This window comes from Monocercomonoides exilis (assembly GCF_001643675.1).
Source record: "Monocercomonoides exilis strain PA203 chromosome Unknown scaffold12-1864167, whole genome shotgun sequence".
Lineage (NCBI taxonomy): Eukaryota > Preaxostyla > Oxymonadida > Polymastigidae > Monocercomonoides > Monocercomonoides exilis.
This window is the reverse complement of record NW_027150557.1, coordinates 1,644,990-1,664,062: the sequence shown is the minus strand read 5'-3', so window position 1 is coordinate 1,664,062 and position 19,073 is coordinate 1,644,990. Positions and strand designations below refer to the sequence as shown.

At 37.3% G+C, this 19,073-nt stretch overlaps 4 protein-coding genes across 4 annotated transcripts; 1 reads left to right on the top strand and 3 right to left on the bottom strand.

The window, feature by feature from the left end:
- Window positions 1-294: 294 nt before the first annotated feature.
- On the bottom strand, window positions 295-1,909 carry MONOS_2994 (putative WW domain binding protein 11; the record flags this gene model as incomplete). The annotated part of the gene is made up of 4 exons (XM_067872958.1): window positions 295-1,486; window positions 1,551-1,564; window positions 1,617-1,781; window positions 1,838-1,909. The coding sequence occupies 4 exons, from the start codon at window positions 1,907-1,909 to the stop codon at window positions 295-297; spliced, it is 1,443 nt and encodes a 480-aa protein (XP_067731386.1).
- A 58-nt stretch (window positions 1,910-1,967) lies between these two features.
- MONOS_17326 (uncharacterized protein) lies at window positions 1,968-2,486 on the top strand (the record flags this gene model as incomplete). The annotated part of the gene is made up of 4 exons (XM_067870237.1): window positions 1,968-2,020; window positions 2,094-2,191; window positions 2,250-2,319; window positions 2,363-2,486. The coding sequence occupies 4 exons, from the start codon at window positions 1,968-1,970 to the stop codon at window positions 2,484-2,486; spliced, it is 345 nt and encodes a 114-aa protein (XP_067731385.1).
- Window positions 2,487-3,636: 1,150 nt separating this feature from the next.
- MONOS_2995 (uncharacterized protein) lies at window positions 3,637-6,374 on the bottom strand. Its single transcript, XM_067872959.1, has one exon. The coding sequence runs from the start codon at window positions 6,352-6,354 to the stop codon at window positions 4,627-4,629; it is 1,728 nt and encodes a 575-aa protein (XP_067731384.1). The 5' UTR covers window positions 6,355-6,374; the 3' UTR covers window positions 3,637-4,626.
- Window positions 6,375-9,504: 3,130 nt separating this feature from the next.
- On the bottom strand, window positions 9,505-18,219 carry MONOS_2996 (uncharacterized protein; the record flags this gene model as incomplete). The annotated part of the gene is made up of 1 exon (XM_067872960.1): window positions 9,505-18,219. The coding sequence occupies one exon, from the start codon at window positions 18,217-18,219 to the stop codon at window positions 9,505-9,507; it is 8,715 nt and encodes a 2,904-aa protein (XP_067731383.1).
- Between the last annotated feature and the right edge of the window lie 854 nt (window positions 18,220-19,073).

The following is a 19,073-nucleotide window of genomic DNA, read 5'->3' as shown; positions in this document are numbered from 1 at the left end:
GTGGTGTACCATATTATTTTTCCGACTTTCACTGTTTTCGCAATCAAAAAAAAAAAAAAAAAAAATTTCTTTCTTTTCATTCATGCATTGTAAAGAACAATAAATCAGTTTTTGATAAGTTTCGTATTTAATTTCTTTCTTTCTTTCTTTCTTTTTTTATCTCCAGCATTAACAAAATTCATAATCCTATTAATGTGGAAAAATTGAAATAAAGTTATTATTCGCACTTAAAAATGAAAATAAATTAAAACAATTTTATAAAAAAATGAAAGATCATAACATTGAGCTTCAATCTTAGTTCATAAAAGAAAAAATGTCTATTTGATCGTCATCTTCGTCTTGTGTCATTTTATTCTCATCTGAAGCTGTAGGTTCAGCTTTGCTAGAAATTGTTTCGGTTTGTATATTTGAAGGATTAACAGAAGAGGAAGTTGTTGCAGCACTTTCCGAAAGCCCTCCAGAAACATAATTTTTATCATTGCACATATCAGAAGAATTGGATTTGCTTACCAAAGTTCTTGTCGATTTGCTATCAGAATTTGAGTTCGCATCTTTTGACGCTACCAACGAGACTGAAGAATCAAGTTGTTTATTTGAACTGCTGAGTGTTGTAACTTCTTCCCCTCTATCAATTGCAGGCTCACTTTTTGACAATGATGGATTTTCTTTTGCTTTTCTCTTTAAAAGAATCGACGGAGGAACAAATGAAACGAATGGAGTAAATTTGGTAGGTTCAGATGAACTGTGAGTAGTTTCTGATTCATTTGCGTTGGATGGCTGAGGAGAAGTGGAATTATTTGCGATATTATCCAAGTTCTGTGAAGGAGACGAATCTGATTTAACTTCATCAGAAAGTGCAACTGATTGAAGGTTATTCGAAGAAGCACCTGGATTTGATGATGGGAAAGAAGGGGCTAAGGAGCCAGGCATATGATCAACATAAGGCATTTGCAAAGTCGGAAGGGGAAATGGCATCGGGGGCACAGGATTTGGAAACTGTGAAATTGATAATGGAGCTAATGGAGAGGGAAGAAGAGGTGCTAAGGATGCTGGAGATGCCAAAAATGGCTGTGAAAATGGCTGAAAAGGTATTGGTGGTGGGAAAAGCTTCAGATAGAAAGAGGGATATTGAAATGAATTCATGTTGGAACCTTCCTCTTCATTTTGCTCCTCATTCAATTGATTTGCATCTTCATTTTGCTTTTTTTCGGAATCTAAAACATTTTGTTGAAAATCTCCTTCTTTAGCTGTTTGTTGATGTCCTTGCTGCAAATACTTGTAAAATTCTGGTGGAGGAGGAGGAGGTGGTGGTGGTGGAGGTGGTGGGGCAGGGTATTGCGATGAAAACAATGCTCCAGGGATAAACCTGTTTTGCCCAGTTTGAGCGCTGAGAAAACTTGAAGATGCAACATTTTCTCCTGATGAATTTTTTGTGATATCATCGTCATCCGCTGAATTACTTTGTCGAGTGGATTGGTATTTGTGGCTAATGTCAAAAATAGTGCAGAAAAGTTAAAACCAAACACATGTAAAAAAAATAAAAAACAAACGATGTGGAATTTTTCTGTGAGAAAATAACATAATTATTTTAGGTTTAAAAACATTGATGAACATACAATTTTTTCTTCTTGTTCAACCAATTGCTTCAAGCGATTTAGTTTGTCTTTTTTGTTGCGTGACAAATCTTTTTCATGAGATAGCTGATCGATTTGGTGTTTTACACTTTCTGGATTACGTGTAACTTGCAGTTTTTCTCTGTTTTCTTGGCGTTGTTTTTGAATCTTAATCACAAATAAATTTCTTAAATTGTGGCTTTCAATGCTTTTTAACATCAAACTTTTTCACGCTCTTTTTTCTTTTGTTGCCTACGAAAAACTTCTGCGGGATTCATTGATTTTTCTTTTGCCATTGCGGTGAAAATTGAAATTGAAAAGTTGGAAATGGGAAAAACCATCATTTGTATATAAATGTCAAATAAAAGAATAATTGCTCCACATTTTCATTATTTGAAAATAAAATTGTTTATAACATATATTTTCCTTTTAATTACTCAGATTATTAACATTTAATCATTTATTTTTTTATTACAAAAGCGAATCAGACAAGGGTTCCACAAAAGTCAATGATTCAAGTGAAGCTTTGGGAAGAATAAAACTTATACTGGCTACATTTTTAGGAGAAACTGGAAAATGTTAGCCTTTTTATATCATATTTTTAATTTGTTTTATTATCCATTAATTATTGCATAGCGTCCGTTATTTGGAATCTTATTTATTTCGACAACTCATCTCAAACAGCAATTATTAGATGTACTAAACGGTAATATTTTCTTTGTTGTTTGCTAATTCATAATTGTTTTTAGATCTACTTCTTTATTACATTCTGCACTTACGATGTGCCCTGTAACATTGAATATTGGAAAAGAAACCGAATTATCATATGTTTCTGTTGTTTCTTCATCCCCTTTTCTTTTACAATTATGCTGATATGGTGTGCTTGTTATTCATTTTTTAACCTTTTCAATAACAATATTCGAAATTTGAATATTTTTCATCCAACTAAAAATAACTTTTCATATTTTTAGACTTATGACATCCTGAATCTATGATCATGTCAAGGATGATAATTGAGGCTTTTTAGATTTCTGAGACTTTCAATGATATTTTGAATTGTCTTGACTTCAACCCGCAGTTGGATAAGGTTCAAATCTATTTCAGTAAGCTCTAAAATACACATTCCAGTATTTTTCAAAAGAAAGAAAGAGAATCAGAAGAAGGAAGATGGCTCCAACGTCAACACAACTTTACAACGCAACGCAGCATAAACAAAGAGGGTGATGAAAAAGAATTGGGGAAAATGCGATAATTTCAGCCTGTTTCCTACGATTGTTCTGATATTGATAAGTATTCGTTTGAACATTGGAGTGACTCATTGCACAGGGATTTTGGTGCTTCTCCGCTTAATCAACACAGTTGCATTTGAAGTGAAAGTGGCATTTGAAAAGAAGCAACGGTTGAGGAAAGCTCGAAATTATGTCTGAAAAAAAAAAAACAGTTTCTGTTTCAGAGAAGAGAATCCCATTTATGCAGACAGGCATCTGACTTTAGTAAATGTAAACGAGAAGCACAGCCCGATTTACCTGCGAATTAGAACACAGTGTGGATACGATGGAAGGTTTCAATTGAATTTTTCTTTTATTGTTTCTTGTTCACTTCAGACAACAATTGAAAAGATATTGAATGCAGAACAAGATGTTTTTGTTTTTCAGAGAGAAATGCAAGCATTTGTTGTTGCTAAAGCGATAAAGGCATTTTGGAAGGGATTTTTCTTTGGTGAACTTTCCCAAAAATTCTCTTCAAAAGAAAAGGTGTTGCCAATGTGAAAGAAATGAATGACCTGTCAATTGTCTCAATTGTTTTTCATGGAAAACAAAAGCTGTGTATTTGATGAAGAAGAAGAAGAGATGACGGTTGAGGACAAGTTAACTGGCAGTTGATTATTTCTATTCCTCTGAAAAAAATGAAATTTGTTGTTTTCCTTGTTTTTATTTGCAACGATGAAGATGAACATTGAATTTTTAGCAAAACTCCTTTCTATTCCAACGAAAACAGAAGGTTTGGTTCAGTGATGGTTCTATTTTATTTTTCCCACCTTCATGTTGACTTCTGCTTCTGAAGCAATGATTTTGTTCTGCACAAACAACATATCACAATTAATGTGCTGATTCTTTCTCAACTCAAAAACCAAAAATATGAAACAAAAACAAAAGAAAAACAAAGCAAAGAATCACCTGCAACAAAAATCTTAAATGAAAAAAATTTTCACAAAAATATTCCAACACAAAAGCGCTCAAAAGCATAAGAAACAAGTAACATCAGACAAAAATCTCGATTTTCTCAAAAAATAACAAAAAACACGATCAATAAAACTGTAATTTTCCATTTGAAACAACTGAAAGTTGTGGAAAAGTTGTAAATAAATGTTTAATAATACAATAAATAAATAATAATCGAACAAATTGAACAAAATAAACCCAGAAAAAAAAGTGTGTGGATAAATCATTGAATAAACAGAAAGATTACAGGAATGAAACAAAAACAAACTCACCCAATTCAAAAGACAGTCAAAATCTCCATCTTAATCAACAAAAGAAATATCACATCATTTCATTCAATGAAAGTTAACACAAATTGTTGTTCACTTTTGAGAGGCAAACAAATAAATTGAAGAAAAATGAATTTCGCTTTTCAAAAAGAAGACAAACAAAAAGATCATTTCCAGTTCATCATGTGGATTCAACAGTGTCAAAAAGCCAATCCCTTCTCAAATGTTCGCTGTGCTTCCTTTTCTCCTGTTTGTGCTCCATTTTGTTGTGTCAAACTCATTTCTCTCAAACATCAGCTCAACTCTCTTCTCTTCTCTCGTTTGGTGTCTCCATTGGCACAAACACAAGAATGTTCACAGATTTGCAATTTCATGAATTTCTGCTTCTTTTCTTTCGCTCTCATTTCCCAATGCAACAGCACATCAAATCAAAAAAATCGCAAGTTCCCTTTCAAAACGATTAAGCTGGTGAACGAAGACCTCAAACTTGATAGAAATCAAAACAGCATCCTATCTCCAATCCTAATTGCAAGGATCAGGCGGAAGCGGAGGAATCAAGCTGAAGAAGTTCGCCTGGCTGACAAGAAAAGAGAAGCTGTTTGATCTGCCGAAGGGCTGGCAATTCGACGAAGGCTTCGCACAAGAGATGCCTGAAAATGTCACAAAGCCATTCCGCTTCGGCAAATGCGAATTCTCAGCTGTGTCTGGTGCTGCGTGCATGCTAGCACGCTCATCCAAATCAGAGTCAATAATCAAAAGAGAAGAAGAAAGTGAAGAAGAAAGTGATGAAGAAGACACAGAAGAGCAGAGGGTGGATGATGAAAGAGAAGGCGAGGCTGAGAAGCAAGAAGCAGACAAAGACGAATTTTGAATCTCATTTGGAGGAAGAGGAAGAGAAGGAGAAGGAGATGATGATGATGATGAATCATGTTTGTCGGATGAAGATGAATTTGATGGACTCGATTCATCTGACGTGCTTCCTTCGAGGTGCTTGTTGCCTCCAAACTCAACAGAAGCACTGAAATCAAAAAAAGAATTGCTCTCGTTCTTCAAATGCATTTCTCTTTCTTTTCCTTCTTCTTTCTCTCTTTCTTCATCTTCAGTCACTTCATCATTGTCCACATTTTCCTTTTCCTCCTTTTCCTCCTTCTTTCCTTTGTCTTTCTCTTCATCTTCTGCACTTTCTATTCCATCTTTCCGACTCTTTTTGAATGTCACTCCGCAATCGCCAGCAGCATCAAGCCTTCTCTCTCTTGTCCAATGTGCATTCCCTTTCGTGCCTGGTGGCATGTTATCTGAAGCTTCTGAATCCAAATGCTTTTCAGATGGGAATGGCGAAGACAGACATGGAGAAGAAGAAAGAGAAGACGTTTCTGTTGTTGTTGAAGACACCGAAGCTGATGACGAAGATGATGGAATGCGCTGCCAGTCGAGTGTTGTTGGCGAAAGAGAAACAGAAAACGAAGGAAGAGAAAGGGGTGGAACAATCGGCAAACGGGGCAGAGACGGTTTATGCTCTCCAACAATTTCTATCTCCTGCTCATCTTCTTCTTGCGCTGGCTTCTCCTCCTTCCAGAATGCTCCACTTGGCTCACAATCGTCAGGCGAGCACCTTCCTGCAAATCCAACATTCGGCGAAAGTCGTGACCGCTGAACACTCAAAAAGTCTTGATTCTGCGCGGCAAACCCAGAGGCTGATAAAAAACACGCTGCCTCAGACTGGCCTGGCAATACGCTCGTTTCACTTCCGTTCTCATGGCTCAAAGAATAGTGCAAGCATTTTGCAACGATGTGCCTCGTCAGATTGCTGAGCTGCGCAACAGCCTGCTGGATATCAAAAAGCGAGTTCTGAACATCAATCAGCAGCAATTCCTGCTGCCTGAATCTCCGCTCTTCTGCTTCCCTCAGCCCTTCGATCTCTCGCTTCAGCTCGCTCTTCACTTCTCGTATCATAGCTGAAAGACCCTCGACAGTCTCCTCACGCCTGAAATATGTCTGGAAATAATAAAACAGCTTCAGCGCAAATGTGGTCGAGTAATCTCTTGTGGAACCCAGCGCATCCTGTGCATCGCCGATGAGTGCGGACAGTCGATTTTTGGCAACATATTTCTCGTAGAAACCCTGCGGAGAAGAACTCAAAGCCCTCAGCCTCTCCAGCTGACTTTCCCCAAACGAGCGCATATCCAGCTCGGTGCCTTCCCACCAGCTACCCTGAATATCGCTAGGTGAGTGATTTAAGTCAGTGTGCATAAACCTCGATAAATTATAACTGAATCTAAGAAGATCTTAACCATTATAAAATAATGAAAGAAATTTCTTCTTTGAAGCTTTTCATTTTCATTCTAAAATCCTTCAAGTTGTATAATTCAAAAAATAGCGTTTGATGATGAATGAACATTAATTTTGAGATTGATTCTCAGTTAAAAATTAATGTTTTTGAAACATTAAGATAATCAAATATTTTTGATGACGAATGAATTCACCATTGTTTCAAAATTTAAAATGAAAAATCAACAAAAGAGATTTCATTATCAATCTGCAATTCAATTTCGAAATTTTATTTTCTGTGATCTTATTTGGTAAAATGTTTCAAATATCATGCAAGTTTTTATTATTATTAATAAAACGTTGGAGATGGAAATATGATTTCGTTATTTATTAATAATATTCCTTGATGATTAAATAACAAAACACTAAAGATATGGGATAACTTTCAAATCAAGTTGAAGTTCACTGAGGATTTTTCCTGTTTGTTGTTCAAAGTTAAATATTTCGTATTCAATTGAGAATAAAATAAATTTGATCTGCTTGACTGACATTAATGATAAAAGAAAATCAGTGAATGGTTTTAATTTATCATCTATATCATTGATTTGATACTCCAAATTTTTGCGATGAAAGCTGAATTCGAACTTTTTGATAGAAAAAAGTTGACATAATGAAAAACTTTTTTTATGCTAATGTTTTTTCGCAATTTTCAACACTCAATATTATGAGAGTCAAAATGAAAACATTATAAATGCAAACACATCATTTGCGAAAGATTCAATTAAATGAAAAATGAATACACTCTTGATTAAATGATGGAAAATGATGTGAAAAAATATTCATATCATACATCAAGAATAAAAATGATTTGGTAATTAATCACGGAACTACCAATTCAATTGCGGAAACTGGAAAAGAAAAACCTAAAAAAATATCTTTGAAGGGAAATACTAACAAAACATGAACAAAGATGAAATTTTAAATATTACAAGCAAAGAAGATTTTTTTCGGTTGTGACTTAGAGATAATTTTTTTTTTCGCATTTTAATTTTGTGAATTGACAAAAATATATTTTTAACATTTTTATGAAAAAGTCACAAATCTTTTCTTTCGTAAAAAAAATGAATAAAAAAGATCAAAAGAAAAAAATCCACACACTGCAAAGCACATTCTATTTTTTTAATTTCAAAATTTATCTTCCAATTCAAATTTTTTTTAGAGCGATAAGCTTTTTAACATGACTGATCCTTTTTGAAATCACACTTCAGTTCGAGTTTTGATCTGAATTATGAACTCAATGGGATTTAGAAAAAAATGAGTTGAAATAGAGAACACTTATTGTTTATGATATTACTATTGCTTAACCAATTTTTTTCATAAATCCCATTGAGAAAAAATTTTGATCAAAACTCGAACGAAAGCATGATTTCAAAAAGGATCAGCCACATGTCTATTAAATAATCTTCCGGATAATTCTGATATGAGTATGAACTCTTTCAATCAATCAAAATAATTGTTTTTTCATCGATATGGCTTTTGGGAAATTCATCATGAAAAGTCACAAATGTTTTATATTCGGGTTTGACTTTAATTGATCCTTTTTTTGATAATAGGTTATCATTTTTGCAATCATATTTTTTCTTGCAAAAAAATTTAATTCAAAATATTGCATTGAATTAATGAAAAAGAACACAGAAAAGTGATTACATGAATTGAAAACATCTCTGCCTTTCTTTCACATCAAACATTCACTTTAAAGACAATAGAAAAGATTTTCACATTTCAAAAATAATTGATTTTCAAAGACGAAAAATCTTCATTATAATCAACATCCCGAAATTTGTTACCATTTCAAAATTTTTTACACATATTTTTTGCAATCAATTCGTTAAATTTTATTATTTCATAAATATAGAATTGAAAAATCAATTAGATGAAAGAAAAGTTGCATTGTGGAGTTGTTTGATGGATTAGTCGCAAAAGATGATCATTTGTAATTCAGTGTTTTTCAATTTCGATTATAAAACATTAGTGATTTTTCAAAAAGAATAATTCATTTGCATGAAATTGCATTCAACGATAGGCATATAAATAGAAACAACTCAACAAAATAAATCAAAAAAATACATATCATTCAAATAACTTCGAATATCCTTATAAGGAAACAGTTTATCTTGAAAAGAGTTTCATATGGCCAAAAGATGATTATTTTCAAATGAGAAATCCTTATTCATGAATTTAATAGAAAAAACATTTCAGTTCAGATACATATGGGAAACATTTGCTTCAAAATATTTTGGAAATTTTGAAAGCAAAGATTTGCCAGCTGATAATTAATTAATACTTTGTTCACAACAATCTCGATTTCATTTGAAATAACTATTTTAAAGCTTCCAATTTTTTGATTTGAAATGAAAAATATGTTCTTTTACTGTAAAATTTCCTTTATTGAATAATATTTTGGTGTTTATTACAACTAAAATGGCAAATGTTGTTTGCATGAGCAAATAAAATTTCAAAACATATTTGGAAAATTCAATTTCGAAACATTGCGAGTTGTTGAATAATTCATACAATAAATTGAAACTGCTATTTCTGATCCAATCAAAATCCAACAATGAAAATACAGCAATACCATCCGTATGATTGCTGATTTTTTCTTTTTCATTGGATCTCTTTGTTCATCTTTTTCTCTTTTCATTCAGTCACTTCCCTCATTCAGTCAAACTGTGGCTTCTGATTCTCATTTCTCAACTCTCTTCGATGAACCCTCTCTTATCCCACATCTTCTTATCTTCGCCTTTTGAAGAAGCAATATTATACACTTTTGTGTTTTTTGATAATTATTTTCTTTCAGACTGAACATGCTCATCTCGCCATTGAGACAAACGTGCTTTCTTCTGTCATCGTTCCACTTTCCTCATTTTCATCTTCTGTTTCACCAGTGATGTCAATCGCATCTGAAATAGTAACCATCGCTGTGCCCGATGGAAATCGCTGGATGAACTCTCGCTTCAGCTCAACAAGTGTTGGACGGCTTCCACTCTCTTCCAACATGCACCTCTCCGAAATCGCTCCAATAGGCAACTCTCGAATGCATTCAACTTTTGGCCTCTCTCCATTCACAATCTTCTACCCTGCAACTTCCGCTTCAAACTCCCAAAACGGGATCTTGAGTGTCAGACACTCCCACAGCATCATCCCAATCGAGAACGACACTGACTCCTTTGTTGCTCCCATCTTCTTGTTGATCAACAATTCAGGTGCCTTCCACCTCAAACACTCTTTTTTGAAGTCATCTTCATCCTCAAATGCTGATGAGGGGAGAGAGTCACTTTCATCATCATCATCACTGGCTGACGTAATAACAGTCGATGAAGAGATGGATGATGAATCCGAATCATCAGATGAGAAGTCAGAGTGCAAAACAATGCAGATCACCATGTGCTCCGAGAACAGCACAATGTAAGGACTGAGGTTGGCAAGAGATGAAAGAGGATTGTTCATTTCGTCAAATGAGTGGAGTGCAAGGTTAGCCACCCAAAACAGAATTTGAGCAGCTGTTTGTTCTCTTTCCTTCAAAGAACCAATTGCCATCTCTTTTGTCTTATTCATCCCATGAAGCAACATGAACAGCGAATCCCTCAGATCCACAATCAGCTTCTCATGAGGCGATGAGCATGCCATTGCATCCACCAGATTCGACATCGATGAAGTCGTTGGACACAGGTCCTCTCCTCGAACAAAAGTTGAATCCGAATCAGTTGAACAAGTTGATGATATGGAAGGTGAAGGAGTTCTCTTTCTTATCTCTTCTTCCTCTTCCTTTTCTAATGCCCATTCAGGAATCGTGTCTGAATCTCTCCCCAGAATATATTCTGTTGATCCACTCTCAGATAGAAGATGCTCTGATGACTCTGAATGTCCCAAGCTTTTCGGATGCACCCTCTTTTTTATCCTTTCATCATTCTTCTTCTCAGCCTCCTTCCCCGCTCTCCTCCATTGCTCCTCAGGCGACATCTCCATTGTCACCATCTCAAACGCCTTCGGATCTTTTCTGATATTATCATTCACAATCTCTCTCAGATCTTCTGCCTCATTCTTCACCTTTCTCCACCGAACAACCAAAACAACAATCACTGCCAGCAACACAATGAAAACTGCACATGCAACCACAATAATAACCCAAAATGAGTTTGATCCTTTCCCTCCTTGAACAACATTTCCATCACCATTCTTCTCAGACTCTGTTCTGTTCTTCAGGATGAAAGAGTCAGTGGATAATTGTTCATTGGAGCTCCCAAACAGAACGCACACTCTCACTTCTGCTTCGTCTCCAGCCTCAGCCATTGTCTTCGAAGGCACACTCCCTTCTGCTTCCGTCTCAGACACATATCCACTTTCATCAAACTCATATTTTTCGATCTGCTTTTCGTCACCAATTTGTTTCACAACCATGAACAATAAGTTGCAAGGGAGCAGAAGCTTCCCTTTGAACACAAGTTTCACTTCTGCTCCTGCTTCTTTTGTTTCAACCCGCTCCAATGATGGAATGAAGAATGAAGATGCTCTTTCTGATGCAATCCCTTCAAAGAGGCATCCTTCATTCAAAAACCAAAGTGATGCGTTTTTCTCCAAGCCATCTCCTCCTTTCAAGCTGGAAATGGTCAGCGAAGCAGAATCCGAGCAAATAATGTTTCTTCGCACAGATGGGTAATTCTCAATCGAAGGGCCGTTGTTGCTGAAATTACCTGCCTCAATCATCACATATCCTCCACTCACACTCATTCCTCCTTTTGAGGAGTTGCAAATTATTGTATCTCTCAATTCAACAGAACAGCTTGAAAAGTCAACGATTGAACCATTCCATTTGCAGATTTCATCTGCAATATCATTCCCTTCACTTCCTGAAACAAGATTCCCTTCAAACACACACGACTCCATCAATATCTTTTCTGCAAATGCGATCGCTATTTGGCTCCCCTTTGGCAACTCCGATGTGCATCCACAACAAGAGCAGTTTCTCATCTCAAAACCTTTCATGTGCTGAGTTGTGCAAACAATGCAAGACCCACAGTTTGATCGGCTGATGTTTGAGAATGATGATAACGCCAAAGATAAAACGAGCGAAGAGTGACCAATTTCAACTGAGATAAGACTTCTATCTTGAAGAGTTATGTTTGTGGCTATCAACTTTGAAATGCTCACTTCCTCACTCTTTCCACATTCAATCACTGAACTCTTGCATTCCACACTATCCACTCCCAAATCCTCAAATGTTGCACGTTCCGAACTCAATAAAAGGAAAACAGGCTTTGAGAATTTCAAGCGGCCAACACTGCACTTTTCTGCCTCAAATACCCCATCTTCAACAACAATCAGAGAAAAATTGAAAAGGGTCTGGGAATTCTCTGTTGTTCTGCTCTCTGACAAGAACGAAACAGATTCGAGAACAAGAGATCCATTCAACTGGTGCATCAAGCACAAGCAGTCAACATTCCCCATTCCACCAAAAATGAAAGAAACATTTTCAAATCGAACAAACTCCGAAGTTCTCACGACTCCTTCACCTTCCAAATCGAACCCTCTCACTTTTATCTCAGCATTCCTGCTCACCTCCATCGACTTGATTGTCACCCTCTGAGCAGAGCACAAACCAGACAATATTGTTTCATTCCAGATAAACAACTGTGAATAATCAGATGGGATGATATGACCCATCCCAACATTCAGCGATGAACACACACCCTTCATCTCTCCGCAGTTCTTGCTATCGCTGTTGTTCCCCACAATCGAAGACACAAATATGAATTCGCTCCTGAACACAAACACTCTCCCCAGCAGATCCTCTTCATCTCCATAATTGTCTGCTGTGCATCCCCATATAGCCAGCTCCCTCACAAATGGCTCCCCAAAATTTATCAGGAACTGTGATTCACTTATTTTCGAGTCAAGGTCTGTGCACTTCACAAACACATCTCTTCCCTTTAATGCGACATTCCCTTTGAAAGTGATATTCGACAGCACAAATGGCAACGCTTCCTGTGACGCACTTTGTGATCCTAAAAACATCCCTCCTCCCCTCCCAATGTTCGAACAGAAACAGTTTATCATATTCGTGTGATTCATCTCCAGCCTCCCCGTCTCATTGAGAAGGAAAAATACACCTCCTCCTTCATTCGAGCTTGTCGATCCACATCCATCAATTGTTGAGTTCTCCATTTTCAGTCTCATTTCATTCGGCACATCACAGCAAAGCAATGAAGGGTTGTTTGTCACGCTGTTCTTCACGTTCACAAACGAACATTGCTCAAACAGAATGCTCCACTCTTCTTCTTCATCAACATTCTCACTTCCAGAAATTGCAGTTTCACTCATCGCAATTGCACTTTTCCCGCTCAATGAAATATCTTTAAATGTCACATCGTTCATGGCTGTCAAACAATCAGCTGATATGCTCATAATCTCACGTATCGTTGAAAATCCAGCTATCTTTGTCTCTTCGATCTCAACAATTCCTTTCGAGGCACTGATCAGCACAAATGACACCTCACCTTCAGCATTGTGACTCCTGTGAATTGAACAGCTCACAACACTCGTTTTGACTGAATCGGAACCTGTCTGGATGAGGATGTTTGCAACATTATCAAATGCAGTCGGAATCGCCATCCCCACTTCTTTGAATTGAACAACCCCTTTGCACTCAACAATCACATTCCCATTCCCTTCAATCTCTTTCACGAATTGGATTTTGTCTGATTCCCTATTTGTTCCTTCCACCTTCATCCCGCTCACACTCATTTCGCTCCTCACATCACAAATCCCTTGAATGGCAATCGATTCAATCCCCAAACCACTTCCTCTCCTTATCCCATAATCAACAGAGCTGCACGGATACTCCAACAATCCACACACAATCACATTGTTTCCTTCCTCTGCAATATATATACTCCATCCAATGCTTTTCCAGAAATAGATCAGTGGGATTGCACACTCCTTGTTTCCTCCATCGTATCCTCTCATTGAGTCTTCAGTTAGCATTTCCAGTCTATCTTTCACAAACGGAAGCGTTTCGTTATTGACGCTGCTGGCAAGCGATGGAGACGAAACGAACAGATCCTTCCCATATTTCGCATTGTTTGGCCTGTCAGATGAAATAATAGGTGAGGATATCACAAATGCTGCTTTTCCTTCTTCTTCTTCTTCTTTCAGTATCTTCAGCATAATTCCTCCTCCATATCCAATTGCTTCCCATTCATATGGAGCTGTGCAACCAAAAAATGTGCATCCACTCACCACAAGATTCGTTTCTGAAGATGATTCGCAAAAGAGTGCACCTCCTCCAATCTCATTTCCCTCTCCTTCAACAGCGCATCCTTCGAATGTGCAGCCATTCATTTTCGCGTTGTAATCGTTTCCCTCATCTCCATTCATAACATTGATGCATCCTCCACTTCCCTTCGAACGAGAAATCGATGAAAATGTGCATCCTGACATCTCATCGATATTTCCGTTGTGACACTCAACAACGCTTTCATCACCAAATGTGATTTCTCCAAAATGGCTGTTCGTCATATTTAATGAAGGAACACATTCATTGCTTCCCTCAACAATGAAAAACGATGAATCTCCTTTTTTGATATTTTTTGATCCAAACTCACTCACTTCCACAATTCCTCCAACAGCTTTCACAAACACTGTTGAAATTGCCTCAGAGACTCCTTCCATTCCACATTTGTTCAGTGTGAGCTTCCCTGAACGGCACTCAAACACACTTTCATGAAAAGACAGGGATTTCGTCAAAGAAAATACAATTCCAGTTACAGATACAGTGATTGTGCTTTCTATTAGTGCATTTTGTGCTCCATCTATCAAATCACAAACAACACATTTCATTTTATTCTCCTTTGCTTTGATGTTCCACTCATTTGCACTCAAGCTCAATTCCTCCTCAAAAGAAAATGAATCAATGATTGAGATATCTTTTTTCCTATCCTCAAAATGAACTGATGCTGCCTTCGAAATTGTGGAACATGGAAACTCTTCAAATCCACACATCGAAAAATCATGGCTTGATGATCCTCCCCCAACAAATGCAGACTCTGAAAAGTTATTCCACAAATACAACACCAGCGGAATGGCAAATACCTCATTCGATGTCGATCTCTCAAACCCATTCATTTTTGAAAAGTTATTCAAATCAACATCAAATCCCATCGAGCTTCTGTCAATTACATTCATCAGCTCTTTTGCATTAACGAACACTTCTTTCCCCTCTCTGGCATCACACACAGAAAATAAAACATCCTTCAAAACGAGTGAGCTTGCTCCATCATCCAAATGAAGATAAATCCCTCCTCCATATCCACACTCTCCATTTGTGTTTTGTATTGCCTTGCAATTTGTGAGTTGAAGCAAACCACTTCCATCATTGGAATATGCCTCTTGTGTTTGGTCAGCATCTGTCATGTTTCCCACAGTGAATGATGATCCTTCTTCCATCTCAACCCACAACCCTCCTCCATTTCCTCCATTGCTCTCGCACCCTGACATCATCCCTCCAACTATTTCAATGGAACAACCTCTTCCAAGTGTGCATTCCACTGCTCCTCCATTTTCTCCGTTCCATCTGAATCCACTCATTGAACTGTTTGTGAGCTTCAGCACCTTGGCTGAATTTGTTGAAATCACTCGAATTGACTCTGTTGATGATTTCACTGAAAGTGTTGAATCTCTTATCGAAAAAGAAGCTCCATTAGCCACCCCAAACAAAACACTATATGTCTCAGACAAAATATCTTCAACGATCATGGAAGAGAATGTGCCTGCAGCATTGTTTCCATCAAGACTGATCAATGGATGATCTCCAATAACCAAAGACAAGACATTCAACGATGAAACAAAAACCTCTCCTGCTGTTGCTGACAAAAACACAAAAGATAGCGCTGATTGAGCGTCTTGAAAAGTCAGCGAGCAGCTCTCAAGCGAAAATGAATATGATGCGGAACTGAAGAATGCTTCATGACTTTGGAGAACAGATGGAACAGAAAAAACAAGTGAGCTCATATTCGCATTTGCACTGATTGTTATCATATTTTCTCTCACTCCATTCGGACCGTTGCTTACCTTCCATCCACTGTTTCCATCTTTCCCTCTGATCGTGTGTTTAAAGGAGTCGAACATCAGCTCATCTTGCATTTCGATCATCCCATCAATAACAATCTTCCTTTCTTCCTCTTGCCTTGTCAGTGAATGTTTCAGAGTCAGACATGGAAACTCAGCAAATCCACAGTGAGAATGATCAAATGCATCAGCACTGCTCACAGAAATCTCATCTGGCAAAGGAATCAGATAAACACAAAGCGGAATTGGAGCTGATTCATCTCCATTATCATATCCTTGTATCTTGCTCTTTGTTTCAAACGAGGCTGTCAATAAAGTGATCTTCCCACTTCTTGCAGTCGTTTCCAAATTTATCGAATCAACAAAAATATCACTTCCCCATTTGGCTCTGTTTCTTTCAAATGTCGATGAAATCAGAAAATCTGCATTTGTTTCCCTCACTTTCAGCCCAATCCCTCCTCCTCTGCCTTGTGTGGTTGAGGCATAACAGTTATTCACGGAACCTTCACTCATCGTCAATGAACAACCACTCCCCACTTCAACCATCATGCCTCCTCCAAAACCAGAGGCTTCACTCCCACAGCCATCAATCGTGCATCCTTCAAGAGTTATCGAATGCGACCCTTCACCCACATTCATCAGCGATGATCCTGCTATTGTCCTCACAATGTTGGTGAATGTGCAGTTATCCAGAGACAATGAAACAGATGATTCTTGATAAAGAGATATCATGCTTGTTGCGCTGAATGTTCTGCCCCATCTCACATCTTGCATCTTCAACTCTCCCCTTTCCACTTTCACAAGTGAGTTCTGAATGATCCTCTCTTCCGAATGAGCTGCATCCATCGATATGTTCAATCTCTCCAAATTGATCCCTCCAGCCCCTTGAACCTCAAACAATCTGCTTTGTCGGTTGTTTTCATCTGATGTGTTGTGAACCACAGACAGATCACTCACAGCCAATTTCCCTGTTCCAACACAAAACAAACACAATCCAGTTGCATCAAATTTTGTATCAATGGCTGAGCCAGAGGGAGAAGCTCCATTCACAGAGATTGTTTTCTCCCCAGCATTCACTCCTTTTCCTTCCAAAACTGTTCCAGAAAGCACCTTGATTTCCTTCACAAATCCAACAATCATTTGGGTCAGGCAATGGCTGATTGTGAGGCATGCACAACTTTCATTCAATCCACAGCTGAATGTGTCTTTCGCATTTTCCTGAACTTGAGTTGAAGCCACAAATCTGCTTCTTCCACCCACATTTGGAAGCCAATCGCTTTTGTCTGTTCCATTAACATAACATCTCACACCTTCAGTTCTTGTCGAATAACACCATGCAATTTGTGAATCTGTGGAATTCTCAAAAACACTTATGTCATTTCCATTTGGCGATGAATTATTGTGGAAGAAACAAAACCACAAAAGATTTCCATTATATCCATTTGTCATCATGCTCATAGCTCCTCCTCGAAAATCTGAATGGCATCCTTGAAAAAGGCAGTTTCGAGTGACAACTATATCATTAGGAAGCCAATTTATAAACCCTCCTCCATCGGTATTTGTTGTGTGACATCCGCTACAGTTTTGGAAATAACAATCGAAAATGCAATCTTTTGTTTTTGTTGTTTTTGAACTCCAAATTCCCAATCCTCCACCATCATTGCCTGTCCATCCATCCTTGAAAAAACAATTATCAACAAGCACTTGAATTCTCATCCCTTCTAATTCCATCCCGGCTCCCCCGCAATTTGTGGAGGCAACACAACAACACTCAACAAATGTGGAATGCTTCACGGTGCATTCTGCAATGCTCAAAGCAAAAATACCTCCACCTCTTGTTAAAGTCGCGTTGCATTTCACAAATGATGAATTCTCCACTGTCAGTGTCGCATTCTCGTTGTCATGCACATACAGTGCTCCGCCACACTCGGATGAACAGCCAATCCATTCAGCATTCATGAAGTTCTGTGTCTCAGTTGTTGTCAGTCTGCCTGTATTTTTGACTTTCCGATCCACCCTTTCGTTGTGATGGAAGGTGCAATTGTTGCAGGAAAAAGAAACAGATCCTTCTGTTCCACTCACAATTCCTCCCTCCAACACATTCATCGAGTTCTCAACATCACAATCCTCCATTCTGCTAAATTTCATGACTGATATGTGATCAACTGGTATTTTTTCCGTTTCCATGAATTTCATTGTGATATTCGCAAACATGCAGTTTTTTATCCCTTCATAATTTCCTGAACCATCTCTCAAAAAGCTGCCTCCACTTCCACCAAACACAACGTTCTTCCACTCACTGCTTCTCACAACCAACGATGAATCTTCAGCTCCCATCTTCACAAGACTTGCCATCAATTCACATCCCCAACCATTTCCAACACCAAAAGAAGTATTTATCATCTCACACGCTCCTCGATTATCAATATATGGTGCATAAAAACTGCATTTTCTCATCAACAAACAGTTATCAAGGCACAGGAATGATTTTGCACAAATGCCAAAAACAACAGAATCGTCTGGCTTTTCAAGCAACAACCCCTTCAATTCGGCTGATGAGTTGTGAATTTCACAGAACACATGAACAACACTTCCTTTTTCAAAAACTTGACTTCTAAATAAATCAGGAACACGGAAAGCATCGGATCCTTCAATTGTTCTATCGTTTTTGTCTTTGCAGTCAATCGTTGAGAAGAGATATTCAAGAAAAACAAAAAGAATCATTTGGAAACAACAATAATGGAATTGCTTCATAAACCATTTTTGAAATATTATTTATTGACAATTTGTTCTTCTAGAAAATAATTCAGCATCATTTAATTCGATTTGATAATTCCGAAATTCAAACTTGATCGTATTTTGTCAAATAATAATACCAAATATTTGAAAATCTTCTGAGATATATTTTCTCTTTTCATCGAATTGTGATCAAATTGAAACCCAAAAAACCTGACTGAACAAGATATCTGATCTCGATCCTCTTTAAACTCCAAGCCTTCTCTTTCTTACTTTCTGTTCTCTTTCAACTCCAAATATTTTGATTCTTTCATTTCTCTTCTTTGGATTCTTGAAGATTCAGTTCCTTGAAAATATCTTTCCCCTTTTTCATTTCTCTCATTTTATCTGATGCAGATGCAGAGTCAAAAGAAATCCAATAAAAAAAATGAAAACGACGTGATGAATCGGAAGAAGCCTTGCGATACAAACGCTAGAGCACGAGTGGAAGAGGAAGAAGAAGAGGAAGAAGAGGAAGAAGAAAAAGAGAATTGATGAGAATTGGAAACAGAGAAATGTGAACAGGAATGCTAGCAAACAATAGCAGAGATTTTTTGTGAAATTTTCATCCTTTGCATATTTCTTTTTCAGTCTATGCTCTCTGAAGAAAATGATTTTCTGAACATTTTACTCACATAACTCGATCATCTCTTTCTCACAAGCCACAAAAATTTCGACGAACATTGAAATGCTCCTTATTCAATTTCTTCCGATAACTCTTGAACTTTTCACAATTTTTCATCTTTTTTTTTTTTTTGAAAAAAAAACAAGATGATGGAACGTTGCATTCATTGTCATTTTAC